Here is a 13,102-nt window from a genome sequence, read left to right as displayed (position 1 = left end):
TGGGATGATGATACCATGACCAGAGGCTGAAGTGATAGAATGTAGCATCTCGGGGTTCTGGAGACCAAGGTCAAGGTGTCTGCATAGCCATGCTGCCTCTGAAGCCACAGGGAGACTCCTTTCTCATCTCTACCACCCTTCATGACGTCCTCACCACCCCTGGGGCTCCTGGGCTTGCAGACAGACGTGACACTCTGATCTCTGCTTCTTGCATTGCTCCACTGTCTTCTCCCTGGGTGTCTTCTTTTGTAAAATAATAATAATACTAATATTCTATTTACTAAAAAGGTGGAGAGACAAAGCGAAAGGTCTTCCACCTCTGGTTCATCCCCTAAATGCCCACAGTCGGTGATTCTGGGCCAGCCTGAAGCCAGGAGCCTGGTCTGCTGTGTGGGTGGCAAGGATTTGGGTTCTTGGGCCTTGCTCTGCTCCCTCCCAGCATGTGCATTAGCAGGAAGCTGGATTTGGTAGGGGAGCTGGGACTGAAATGCAGGGACTCTCCTATGCGGAGCCCAGGCATTCCAGGTGGAGTTTTTTTTTTTTTTTAATTTTATTTTAAATTCATTAATTACATTGTATTATGTGACACAGTTTCATAGGTACTGGGATTCTCCCCACCCCTCCCCAAACCCTCCCACCATGGTGGATTCCTCCACCTTGTTGCATAACCACAGTTCAAGTTCAGTTGAGATTCCCCCATCGCAAGCATATACCAAACATAGAGTCTAGCATCTTATTGTCCAGTCAAGTTCAACGGCTTCTTAGGTATACACTCTCTGGTCTGAAGACAGAGCCAGCAGACTATCATCCCGATCAATTAAAAGCTCCAACATACCATCAGCAAAAATTTACATCACCATGGAATTAATTGACATAGGAATGAGTAACCAATATGGTAAAAGTAAATGCGATAGTTTTAACCATTATGTCCCATGCCAGCTCCATCTTCTTTCCTTACAAGGCCCTTAGTCACATCGGAATGAGTGCATGCTACCCCGTGTAAACACAAAAGAGCTAATGATCCCACAGCAACTTGCATTCTGTCAGGCCATGCTGGGAGGCTCTGGGTTCAGACTGCCACAGATCTTTTTGGAGGAATATGGTTCTCAATTGGTCTGTTGGCTAGGGCATGGTCCCTCTGTGTCACTGCAGCAAGGTCTAGAATCTGAAAAAGGACTGGATCTAAGTAGCATGAACAGTCTGTGAGCAGCTGACCATCAAGGGGCTGGACATGGGTTGAGGTGGCTAGACAGGGGGCACTGGCCCTGCCTTCTGGTCCCAGCTGCCCCAGAACCTTCTCTAACCCTTACCTTCTGTGTCCTTAGCATCCACCTTCTGTGTCTGATTACACAGCATAGGATGTCTTGAGGGGTGGCAGTGACTGTCCATATGCAGCCTGTTCCTGCCAAGATTCTTGCGTTGCCTGAGTGAGGCTCATTCACTGTACATTTCAGACCCACTCCACACTAACTCTCAGCCAGGGCCTGGCAAGGGAGTGACAGAGTGGAAGCAGGTGGGGAGGTTTTAAGCTCTTCCCGTGGTACCATTGTATGGGTAATATGGTCCTTTGCCCTTGGGCCATGTGGCACAGCCTCACCCCCAGGCACCTGTCTGGGTGTAGCTGCAAGACACAGAAAGCAGACCTGAGGGTTGCAGATTCAGGTGGCAAAACAAGAGTGTCTCCCTCACAGCTGTGCTGTGCTAGGGAGTGTACCAGGAGTGCTGCCACATGGCTGGTGGGAAGCACCAGGGCTGGTGAGCATCACCAGCCTCTGAGAGACTCCAGCCTGCAAACCTATGACCGAGAGCTGATGCCCCTGCCAGGCTCACCAGGAGTCCTGCTCTCCTTCCTGTGCCCTGGGTGCTGCTCATGGCCACGCTGACCTCCTATAGCCCATAGAGGGTGCTGGATGGGAGATTCAGTCCCAGATCATTTTCATCTAGGAGTGAATGACCGCTGAGGGCATCCAGGCAGGCCCCATGGTCATCTGCTGCTTCCCATGGCCTCCTGGGTCCACCCAGGGCTCCTTGCCATCTTACGTTTGGCTAAGGAATGGGAGTCAGGTCCCCTGCTGCATGAGAGGTGCTCTCCCTGCCCTGTAGCTGAGCCCACTCATGCCAGAGCCCCCTCCTCACTTCCCTGGGACTGACTCTCTGAGGCTTTGCTACAGGCTTGGCAGAGCCTGCTGATTCAGACCCTCTGTGGAATACTGCTGGCTCCTCCCTCTTAGCCCCTGGTCCTTCATGTCCTGACAAGCCTCATTGCATTTAGAAGCTCAGGTTCAATGCCTGAGCCCGCACTTGCAGCCAAGCTCCTAATTGCTTTGTTGGGGCCTGACCCGTGCCCTATACTAGTAGCAATGGCCTTTGGAACAGCCTGGATTGTGGCACCCATAGCAGGGTCCAGAGGAAACTGTATCAGAGAGCTGTGCCCCTGCCCCAACAGTAGAGTGTCCTGGGGGTGGTCACAGGCTGGCCATGACCCCCACCAGGCTCAGCGGTGGCTGCTCCTGCCCTTGTAATGTCCCCTCACTCCCTCCACTGCTAAGCTGGCCCAGGCGAGGCTCACCAATGCGAGCCATGCTGTGTAGTGACGGGGCCGACATGCGTGTAGGTGCAGAGAGAGTCTAGTCTTGGTGCTCCTGGCCTGACCGCTAGGTGAAATGCTTCTTGTCTTTGTGGAGTGACTTCAGGAGCATTAAGCCTGGCAGGGAATGTTCTGGAAGCCATAGCCTCCTCCTTGTCCCCCACCCCCAGCAGACCACACTATTGCCCAGGTGTACATCCACCACAGCAGGGGGCTAGGCAGACTCCTATCCCAGGTTGCTTCTCACTTTTACCCTGGACTAAGCCACTAGACTCATGGGCCTGGACACCTGTGCAGCCCAGCTGACCTCAACCTTTGTCCCCTTCCCCTTCCAATCTTGTCCCTTCCCTGAAGCCTGCAGGATCTTTAAGTATTTTTTTCCTAAAGTTTATTTACTTATTAATTATTTGAAAGGCTGAGTGACAAAAAGAGAAGGACACACACACACAGAGTTTGGTATCTATTGATTCATCCTTAAATTCTCAGAACAGCCAGGGCTAGGCCTGGCCAAAACCAAGAAATAGGAACACTGATCAGGTCTTCTACAAGGCTGGCAGGGACCCAAATACTTGGGACACCTTCTGCTGCCCCCCAAGTGCATTATTAGCACGGAGCTGGCTGGGAAGCAGAGGCAGGACTGAGGCTCAAACATGCTCTGTATGGGATGTGGCTGTCCCAAGTGGTGACTTTCTTTTTCTGAGGAATTCTCAAATCCTGTAGTGTCTCAGATATGCATGGTGCAGTGTACCTGTGTTTGTGTGGTCGTGTGGTTTCTCTGTTGACCCCATTAATCCTGTGAGGCCCACACTGTTGGGCTAGCTCTTGTGGTCAGGATTGTGAATACAATGCCAGGGATGGAAGTGAGAATTGCTCTGAAGCAGACCGCAGACACTTGCTGCCTGCAGTCAAATATCGATCCTTTCAAATCACCTCTTCTAACCTGGTGGCCCACAATGGCCTTGGGTCATTCCCAAGCTCCCCAGGAGATTAAGAACCACCACTTACAAGTAAGTAGCTGAGTGACGGGTGCACACACAAGGAGAAGGCCTTAGACTGTGCCTGCCCTCTGCTCCACTCCAAACCTCTGGTTACCCAAGACTCCAAAGGCTGCCAAGTGCCACCTGCTTGGAAGGGGGCTCCGGAATGAGAGCCCCAGCCACCCTGCAACAACCTCCCCGCTTGGAAATCTGGCAGCTGTGTTCTGCCTTTAATTCCTTACAGCCAGCTGTCCTGTGTCCCTGCTGCTGGAAAAAAAAAACTCAAGTGATGCTTCTGCTTGGGCGCTCCTTCTCCCGCTGTGAATGAGCACTGGGGCCGCCTTCCAGGCTTGCTGTCGTAGGCAACGCCCTCAGCTGCAGGAAAGCCGCTTTCCAGTAAAGGAGGGAAGCCAAGTGTGCAATGGGGCTTGGCACGTCTGGCCACGTTCCTCAAGGTATCTAATTCCAGTCTCCCTGCTGCGGGGGCCAGCTCCTCCTGCCGCTGTCCGCAGGGCCAGGCCGGGGGCTGGGGCCAGGGCACCTGGATCTTAAGAAAGGGATGAGCACATTGCAGATGCTGTGTCCTGGCCTTCTGGAGGAAGTGACTGTCGGGAGAGATTCCCACCAGGGGACCTAGTTCATGGTGTTCTGAACAGAGCCTCAACACCCCCAGTACCTCCAGCTAGCCCAGAGGCAGCTTGGACCCAAGCAGAAGCTGCTGGGCCACCCTGCTATGATGGGCCCCAGAAGAAAGTCTGCCCTTCTCTGCACTGGAAAAAATAATTCCCATTCTTTCCTTAATCCGCAGGCTGTAGCTGCAAATACCTGAGCATGCAAACATCTCCCCGGGGCCCTGGGGATTAGGGCAGAGGCAGCCTGGCCTCAGCACATACAGAGTTGAATAAACCAGGCCAGGGCTGAGGGGAGCTGGGATGACATTCTGCCCCACAGGCGTGAGTGGGCAAGGGAAACAGCAGCCAGTGGCCCCAAGCCACTCCTATCCCTGTGGTACAGTGCTGGCCTCTCGCTGAGGGCTCTGTACATATTCCATGGGACTTGCCTTTCCCCCATGAAGTCACCAGCTAAGGACTTTGCAGAAGAAACTGTCCCCCAGTCTGGTGTGGACCTGCCCACATTCTCTGCTGCTCCCCTTCCTGGATGCCTGTGGTGCGCTGGGCTGCTCTGCTCAGTCACCTTCCACTGCTCTCAAACTCTTGGCTCTCCGTTCTATGGTCCTATACTGCAGAGTCAGCCATCCTGGGGCCTAGGGGGTAGGAACAGGGGAGGAGGACTGACTGGCCCAAGCTGTGGGATACAGAGTGAGCACCACTGGGAGCCATTGCAGATAGAGGGCTTAATGGGGGCAAAACCAGGTGTGTGTGTGTGTGTGTGTGTGACATCAGTCCTGTGGGTGACAGCGGACCTAGGGTGCAGGGCAAGGAGTGCCCTGGGCAGGGCTCTGGACTGAGTGGCACCATGAACAGATGTCATCTTGGGGCTTCTTGGGGTTGGTCCTGTCCTGGGGACGGTGTGTCACACAACAGGCTTCTCCCCATACCCCATGCAGGTGGGCTGCTTCCTGAAGACCCCTCGCTTCCCCATCTGGGTGGTGTGCAGTGAGAGCCACTTCAGTGTCCTGTTCAGCCTGCAGCCCCAGCTCCTGTGTGACTGGAAGGCGGAGCGGCTCTTCGACCTGTACTACTACGATGGCCTGGCCAACCAGCAGGAGCAGATCCGGCTGACCGTAGGTGTGACTCCCAGCCCCTCCCGAGTGCCCTCAGGGAGCTCGCCCACACAGCGGCTGACTTGGGTGTTGGAGTAGATGTGAGAGTACCTGCAGGGGGTGGGGGCTGATGGTGCTCAGGGCTACAGCATAAACAGTGGGTGAAGAGCCCCGGATGTGATGCTGACAAATTTGCGTCTATTTTTTAAGGCAGTGGAGGGCTCTGGGAGGCCTGGGGTCAAGGGAGAGATGAAATCAGGAGTAGGGTGGTGACTGAGCTGTCTGATGAGGCAGCTGCATCTGAAATGGGGGTTCCTGAGAGCTCCTGTTACCTCAGGGTGACTTCAATGTGCCCTTTTGTCTCTCCCTCCTCCCCAGATACCACCCAGATCTGCCCTGAGGACAAAGATAAAGATCTTGTCCCACCATTGGAGCTGTGCATCAGAACCAAGTGAGTTAGGCCCAGCTCTGGTCTCCAAATGGGGGCAGAGAGGGAGCAGGTATGGTTGGGGTGGCCGGGCCTGCAGGAAGGAGGCTGGGGTCCCTGGGTTGCAGGTACTTGGAGGGAATGCCCAAGGCTCAGCCCCCTTAGGGATTCTCTGGCTGGGACCACTCATGTGTTGGGAGAGCCAGGGAGCCTTCCTAAGCCTTTGGCCTTGGCTGGCCAACAGTGGTGCAGAGGGAGAAGCAGCTGGGGGCAGGATCCTGGGGTCGTGGGACTGGGAGGAAAGCACCACGCTTGTCCTAAGCTCAGCCCTTGACACTTAGCCCTCGACACCACTACAGTCTCACCAGTCACGACTCCATTGACCTCGGCATGGTAGAAGCATCTCCATTCCTCTGCTTGGGAAATGGCAGGGGTCAGGGGTCAAGGCTGGGGCACGCAAACAGGGGCCCAGGCGCCGCAGCTGGTCCAGGTAGTGCCTGGAGCCTGGGATTGCTGCCCATCCACAGGCAAGATGGAGGTTGAAGGGGACTGGAGAAGGAGATAAGGAACGGGGAAAGTGCTGGAGGAGGAGGGATGCTGCAAGCCCACTGGGAACACCAGGAAAGGGAGTTGGGAGAGGGTGCTGGGACATCCGTTCTGTACCTTGTCCATCGTTCACCGTCCGTCGGCCGGCGCCCCTGGGCCGGGGATGCAGATTCCTGTGGGGCTCTGGGCCGGTGCATCTTTCATCAGGAGGATTAAGGGCACATGCAGGTCGCTCTCCTTTCATGTCCAAAGCCACTCATTCAAAGTGATGAGAGAAGGGCCATGATAGGAAAGGAGGTGACGCTGGCCTTGGCCCCGTCTGCAGAGAGGCGTGGGAGGCTGCAGGCTTCCTTCCTGCAGGCGGGCACCCTGGACCCAGCCTCCACCACCCCTGGAGTCACGGGACCCTTGCTCTGAATGCTTTGTTTGGCTGTGTGTCTGGACCCCTTCCAGGAGCAGCCCACCATTCCCTGTCCCTTCTTGGGTAATTGGCACTCCAGTTGTTCCAGACTCGCCCCAGCCATCTGGGACTGGAGAACATATCCAGTGGAAAGCCCACCCCTTGGGAACATTTGCTCCAAAGTAGAGGTCTTCGAGCTGGCGTTTCTCGGGGTTCCCAGGTAGTGCTGCTGGCCATGGGACCCCAGTTGTGCACCACTGTTCTGGTGACCTGTAAGGGTGGTGCCTGCCCCCCACCCCCTCTATTGCCTTGTGAGAGTCAGATACTAGGTGAGATGCAGACTGCCGGGTATCTTGCACACCTGACCTGGCTACCTGCCTGTCCTTCCCCACTGTTCCCCGCCACAGTAGGCCTACAGGGATAGTCTACATGGCCACATTGCACTATTCCAAGAAGCCAAGGAGTGAATGCTGAGTAGGGAGGCAGGGCCCTGCTCATCTGCAGCCATCAGATAACCCTGTAATGGGAACCAGCAGGTCCAGCTTCCTGCAGCCTTTTCCAAGCGGTTGGATTACAAAGGCTTTGCATGTTGTCATCGGTGTGGACTCTCAAACAGCTCAAATGGGGAAACTTGGGAAAGTGGCCTGCAAGGTCACGGTGAAGACCTGCTGCAGACAGGTCCAGCCTCTTGGGGCTGCCTGTTAGGAAGGGGTTGCTATGGCCTGAGCTCAGGTCATTTCCAAGCCCCTGAATAGATTCAGTGGTGTGCACACGACTGCTTGTGCTGTCTTGCTGACCAGATTGGGAGGCAGGTAGAGCTAGGGCATTTCTTTCCTGTCCTGTGAACTCCCATAGAATCCCTGGCCTAGGTTCCATTGAGGACACAGCTGGATGACACTTGGTTCCTGCTTTCACAGAGTTCACAGTCAAGCAGAGATCCAGTCTGGTTGCAGGCCAGGGAGATGCACTGACCACAATTAAGACAGCTCTGCTGTCTGTTTGGGGACATGCCTTACACCCAGCTGCTTCAGTCACAGAGAGGTCCTTGGATGCCATGTGATAGGGGCCCCTGTTTTATAGACAGAGATGAGTCTTCAGGGTAGAAACCCAAACCCCAGTCCCACTCTGAGTCACAGCAGCACAAGGACCATCTTCTAGACCCTGTCCCAGTGCAGGGGAAGGTCACCAAGCGGGCAGTGTGACTTTATTGCACAAGCTTAACCTAGCTGGCTTGGCCCTCGGAGGGGAGCATCCTAATTGGAAGCATCCCCAGATCCCTGTGCCGCAGCTGCTCCCTGGCGTGACGCACGTCTCAGGCCTAGAGAGTCTCCTGTTACCACTGTGTGTGTGGGGAATGTGTGCCTGGCCCCCACTCTGTCTTCCCTCCAGCTGTCTGCAAAAAACAGGCTCGTTCAGGGTCATCTCCAATCCAGATGCATACAGCAACCTCTCTCCTGCTTCCTGCCTGGAAGGGTTGAGTCAAGGCCACAGTGGCTCTGGGACAGGCCAGAGTGGTCTATACTGAGCCTGGCAGGGATCCTGGATCTGATCCTGAGAGACAAGAAGTTGGGGGCACATCTTGGGTCAAGGCTTGCAGGTGCAGGAGACCACATGGCTCATCCTGAGCTGGTTCCGAACGGCTGGAGCACTGTAATGGAGACCAGCACACAGGCCTGTTTGGAAGTAGACAGTGAGCAAGCCAGTGGGGTCCCTGCTGTATTCCTAGCAGTCAGGAGCTTTACTAGCAGACCTGCCTCTGTCCCCTTGCTGATCGGGGCTCTAGCAGACGTCTTGTTCTCCAGCACGTGAACAACTTTGATCAGCACTGAAGATCCACGGAGGCAGGTACTGCCTGGTCCTGCCTGGGGTGGGGGCGGGGGCTAGGGTGACCAGGATGTGTAGTCTGCCACTGCTAAGTCGAATTGAACTCCAGGACCATGGTGTTTGCCTGGCATCACACACAGGATCCATGTTGTTCCCCTGGGGTTCTTTGGCTACATGTGGGGACATTTTTAGACATCACTACTGAGGGAAGCTGCTGAGCACCCAGGAACACAGAGGGTGGCCTCCTCAGCAGGAGCTGGAGTGAGTGGAGAAGCGTCCTCTCCCGCGGGCATGCTCCATCTCCGTCTCTGTGTGGTGTCAGTCGCACACGCAGGCCTCTTGTCGCCTGTCCTTGTAGCTGACTCATCCACTTTCACCAGAGCATCTGTCATCATCGCCAGCTGCCTCGCTCAGACACTTCCTGTACTCTCTCTGCATTACTGCCTCTTGTTCAGGGTGGCGAGACTTGCTTAGGTCTTCAAATATGTGTAGGAGCTTCAAAAAGCATGTGGAAAAGTGGAAGTAAAAGATCCATTTCTTTTGATGCAGAAAAAGAGAAATTTAGAATCCGTTAGGTTCTAGGGGTTCTTTATTTTAAAGTTCACGGAAAATCTGTGTTACGAGACTATGCATATAACTTCGAAATGGTTTGCACCAGAGTAGACTTGGATTTTAATTCATTTTTCTGTGAACATTTTTAGGGTCACAGTGAACATGACTCACCCCCTACCCTGAAGCCAACCTACCCCATTTTTCCCCAGGAGATGAGAGGTTGTAGCCTAAAAGATCCTAGGAGGAGCTTCCACCTGCCTGTGAGAGTGGGCAGGGTACAGGCCGGGTGGGATGGAGAGGGCATAGCCTTGGGAACCAGGATGAGGGCAAGAACATCTCTCCCCTCCCCAATCCCACACTCCTCCCCGACTCACTCCCATAGTGGGGGTTGGTTTCTGGAATCAGGAAGTGCGCCTGGTGTCTGAGGCTGCAGTGTTTGCCTTCAGATCTTAATAGGCCAATAAAAGCTTTTTAATGATCTGCTCCAAGACTGCGGTGCTGAGCAAGGAAAGGGAACTAGAATCCCCAGGCAGCGTGTTCCACTCAGCTCAACCCGCATGGACTGCCACAAATGGCTGGCGCACTGTGCCCAGGAGCCTGAAGCGCATGCGGGCCTCCCCAAGCTGTTTTTCCTGCAACCTGCTCGGTTTGTGCCTCTCAGGCCATGGCCACTTTTCCCTGCTGGGAAGACTTCCATGAGCAACCCTGGACATCATCTTACTCTAGCATCAAACAGCCACCCAGTGCACGGCTTCACCTGTCTGGCCGCATCAGGTTGTCCAAATGCAGTTGCGCTGCTGCTGTCTGCAACCAGGAAGATGAACACCATGATGCAGATGAATTCCATTAAGGGAATCGGCCCCACCTGACTTTCAGAAGCACAGGACGTGGGCTTGGGTGCCCAGAAAACCAGCCTGCCCACTCCTGACCCACCATGGGATGAGTGGAGCTCACCCTAACTCAGTGTGATTGGTGGTGAAGGGGCTGCCAGTTAACTAACCTGGCAAAGGTGGTTCTTTCAATGTTTAGTCTTGAGAGAAGAGCTCTTAGGGATGGTTGTAGGGACTTGGTGTTTGGTATAGCCATTAGAAGACCCCTTGAGGTACCCACAATTCCATGTTGGAGTTTCTGGTTCATGCCAGTGTGCACCCAAGGAGGCACAGTACTTGGGTTCCCACAACCCATGTGGGAGACCCAGATTGAGTTCCAGGCTGCTAGCTACAATTTGACTCCGGTCCTGGCTGCTTGAGGTCACTTGGGCCTGTGAGATAACAAATGGGAGTTCTGCGTGTCTTTCAAATAAAATGAAAGCAGAAGTTTTGAACAATAAAAAAGAAAACAAGTTTCATAAGTTCTAGTTTTACCAAAAGAAAGTTTTTGCAGACTTTTTTTTATGCACTGAACATATGTGGCCACAAAGATCCCAGGGCTCAAATGGTCCAGGAGGGGAAACGGGGCCTCATGGAAGGATTGGGCGCCTGGACAGCACACAGCCCAGTTTGGGTTGAGACCATGGGGTGTTGTCAGACCTCATTATGTGGCACTGAGGCAACGTGGAGGTAGTTTGGGAAGCGTCTCTAAAGCCATGTTATACTCACTTATGGCTGAGCAGACATGGCCCACTGACTCCAGCGTGTCATGCCACGTGTTTTGACAGGAAGATGAGATTCAACGTTAATTTGTGGGCTACTCCAAGTTTCTCAGGGTGTTGGCTGGGTAGTCAGGTAGGGCAGGGCTGTGTCTGAGGTCCATATCCCCATGGGTCCCTCGGGTTATGGGGGTACTTGCTGTCAGTGCTCTCAGCTGAAGTGTGGTGAAGATGGCAGTGTAGACCACCTCCCTCTCCCCACCTGAATGTTCAGATCCCACCTGAATGTTAAGCTTCCCTATTGGAGCAAGAGATGCTGCACTGTGCCTCACCTGTTGTGCAGGCAACCCAAAGATGTTCCCGCTACCAAGAAGCACCTATCACCAGGAGGGAAGTAAGTGGGACAATCAGAGAGCAAACCCCACTATCCCCTCCAGTCCAAGCATCAGAGGCATGGAGGCAACAGGTGCAGCAATGCACATATTTAGAGAGAGATAAAGCACAAAAACCAGGGGACCAAAGAAGAAGGGAATTCTGGGGGTGGGAGGAGAGGCCTGAGTGTCCGAAGAGTCACTGCAGTCACTCTGGGGTACCCACAGGGCCTGGCTTATCGGGCCTCCCAAGGGCTGCTGTCCTGTGTGTTTGTATGCCCCCACTAACATGCCCAGGCACTTGAGTCATCCCTGGATGACACAAAACCTAAGACAATGTGGATACTGTGTGTAGTTTTGGGGAAGAGTTACAAGATGTCTGAACATTCAGTACAGATGCAGTTGTTTTTATATATATACACACCACTACCACCACCATCCAGTGCTGATCAAATCTGGATGCAGGCTGGAGGACAGGGAGGGGGCCACACATGGCCACTCTGGGTGCCCGTGTGTTGCCTCAGGACACACAGCAGTGCTTATTACATGGGAGAACTTGTCCTCTGTCTGCTTCTAGCAGCTCTTATGTCATCCCCTCTGCCGTGGTTATTAGGAATTTTAGTTCTGAAAGAAAGCTTTAGGTTTTGAGAGCCCATGCACGCACCTTCCTTCCCATAGTCTCACACTATGGTGCTTTTCAGACCTCATTATGTGGCACTGAGGTCCCAGTCTCAGACTCTACCACAAGCTGGCAGCAGCAGTGTCCACTTCCTTCTCCCTGCAGTCTTAGGTTGGGTGACCAGGTGGAATTGACCCAATGCTGGGCTTTGCTCGGCTACTCCATTTGCTAGGAATAACATGTTTCCTGTGGACCTGAGAAAATTAGTATCATATATTAAAATGTAGCGTTCAGAAATCTCTTGGTCTTACCTACAACTTTTGTTTGGGATTTGAACCCACCATTAAATTGGATCTCACCTCTAGTCGTTCTTTAATTCTACTCTGTGCTTCCTGAAGAGTCATAAAGTCATTATTGAACCCCAAGGCACATTCCTGCCCTGCCCTCAGGCTCCCCAGAATTTCCCAGAGCTCCCTGTGCCTCTCTTCCCTTCTCTGTGCCCTGCACCTGCACCTGGGCAGTCGGGGATTTGCCCTGCCTAAGCACAGGGGTTGGATGCTGCTGGGCCCGGATGTGCAGGCATCTCCCTGTGGACAGGGGACCCAGCAGATCCAGGCACAGAGCACTGTAGAATAAATACATGAACAGATCTCCAGCCATCTCAGCCTTCCCTGCTACTTCAGGTCCTTGGTGGATGCGTGTGTCATCAGGGACTACATATGGGTTTGTGTGAGTGGGAGGCCCAGGCGAGCCAAGTGGAAGCCAAGGGCCTTTAAGTAGGAGGTAGGCTTCTGACTGAATGGCTACAGCGCTCATTCTCTGTCCTTTTACCCTTCTCCTCTTAGGTGGAAGGGCGCCTTGGTGAACTGGAATGGCTCGGACCCCATCCTGTGATCCTCAGATGGGGTGAGCCCTATGTCTCCACTGCTCCTCACTGGGGATGAACCCAAACCCCCACACCCCCTGTGGACCTCAGGGGCGCGACTCTGAGGAGAGCATCACCCTGACCTGGGCCAGCTTTGTTCCAGGTGCACTCAAGACCCTCCCAGCTCCTTTGCATGGAGACCCTGACCAGGACTGAGCTGAGGGCCCTGTGCCTGGCTGCAGGACCTCTTGGCTGACCCTGACTGCCAAAGACTGGAAGGACAGTAGTGGGGCCTTGCTGCCTGCCTGCCTCCCTTCTGTGCTATCCTCTTGGGCCCCTCACCAAGACACCTGATGTGGGCCCTGGAGATGTCTTTGGCTGGCTTTCTATAAAACAAGGCTCAAACTTGTGTTGAGACCCGTACATTCTACTGCTTAAATGGGGATGTGCACTGTGCCCTGATGGTGGCCAGGAGGGGTGGGGGACAGAAAGAGGGACGACCCGGATCCCAGGACTAGAGACAAAGATGTCTTTTGACCAGGGACTGTGCAGACAGGTGAGGTCTCCTGGTCCAGGGCTGGGCAGAGGCAGTTCAGGCTCCCCCTAGCTCCCCCTAACTCAGT

The 13,102-nt window shown here is 54.1% G+C and overlaps 1 protein-coding gene across 1 annotated transcript in view; it reads left to right on the top strand.

Annotated features, from left to right (window-relative positions):
- MINDY4 (MINDY lysine 48 deubiquitinase 4) overlaps nucleotides 1-12,888 on the top strand; it is an 89,239-nt gene extending 76,351 nt beyond the window's left edge. The window contains exons 16-18 of the mRNA XM_004582397.4: nucleotides 5,132-5,312; nucleotides 5,666-5,738; nucleotides 12,460-12,888. Coding sequence (XP_004582454.2) covers nucleotides 5,132-5,312; nucleotides 5,666-5,738; nucleotides 12,460-12,508 — 303 coding nt within the window. The 3' untranslated portion in view covers nucleotides 12,509-12,888. The remainder of the gene's footprint in view (nucleotides 1-5,131; nucleotides 5,313-5,665; nucleotides 5,739-12,459) is intronic.
- Nucleotides 12,889-13,102: the final 214 nt, after the last annotated feature.

Source organism: Ochotona princeps, chromosome 20, assembly GCF_030435755.1.
Source record: "Ochotona princeps isolate mOchPri1 chromosome 20, mOchPri1.hap1, whole genome shotgun sequence".
NCBI lineage: Eukaryota > Metazoa > Chordata > Mammalia > Lagomorpha > Ochotonidae > Ochotona > Ochotona princeps.
Note: the sequence above shows the minus strand (reverse complement) of the source record. Positions and strands in the feature narration are given on the sequence as shown.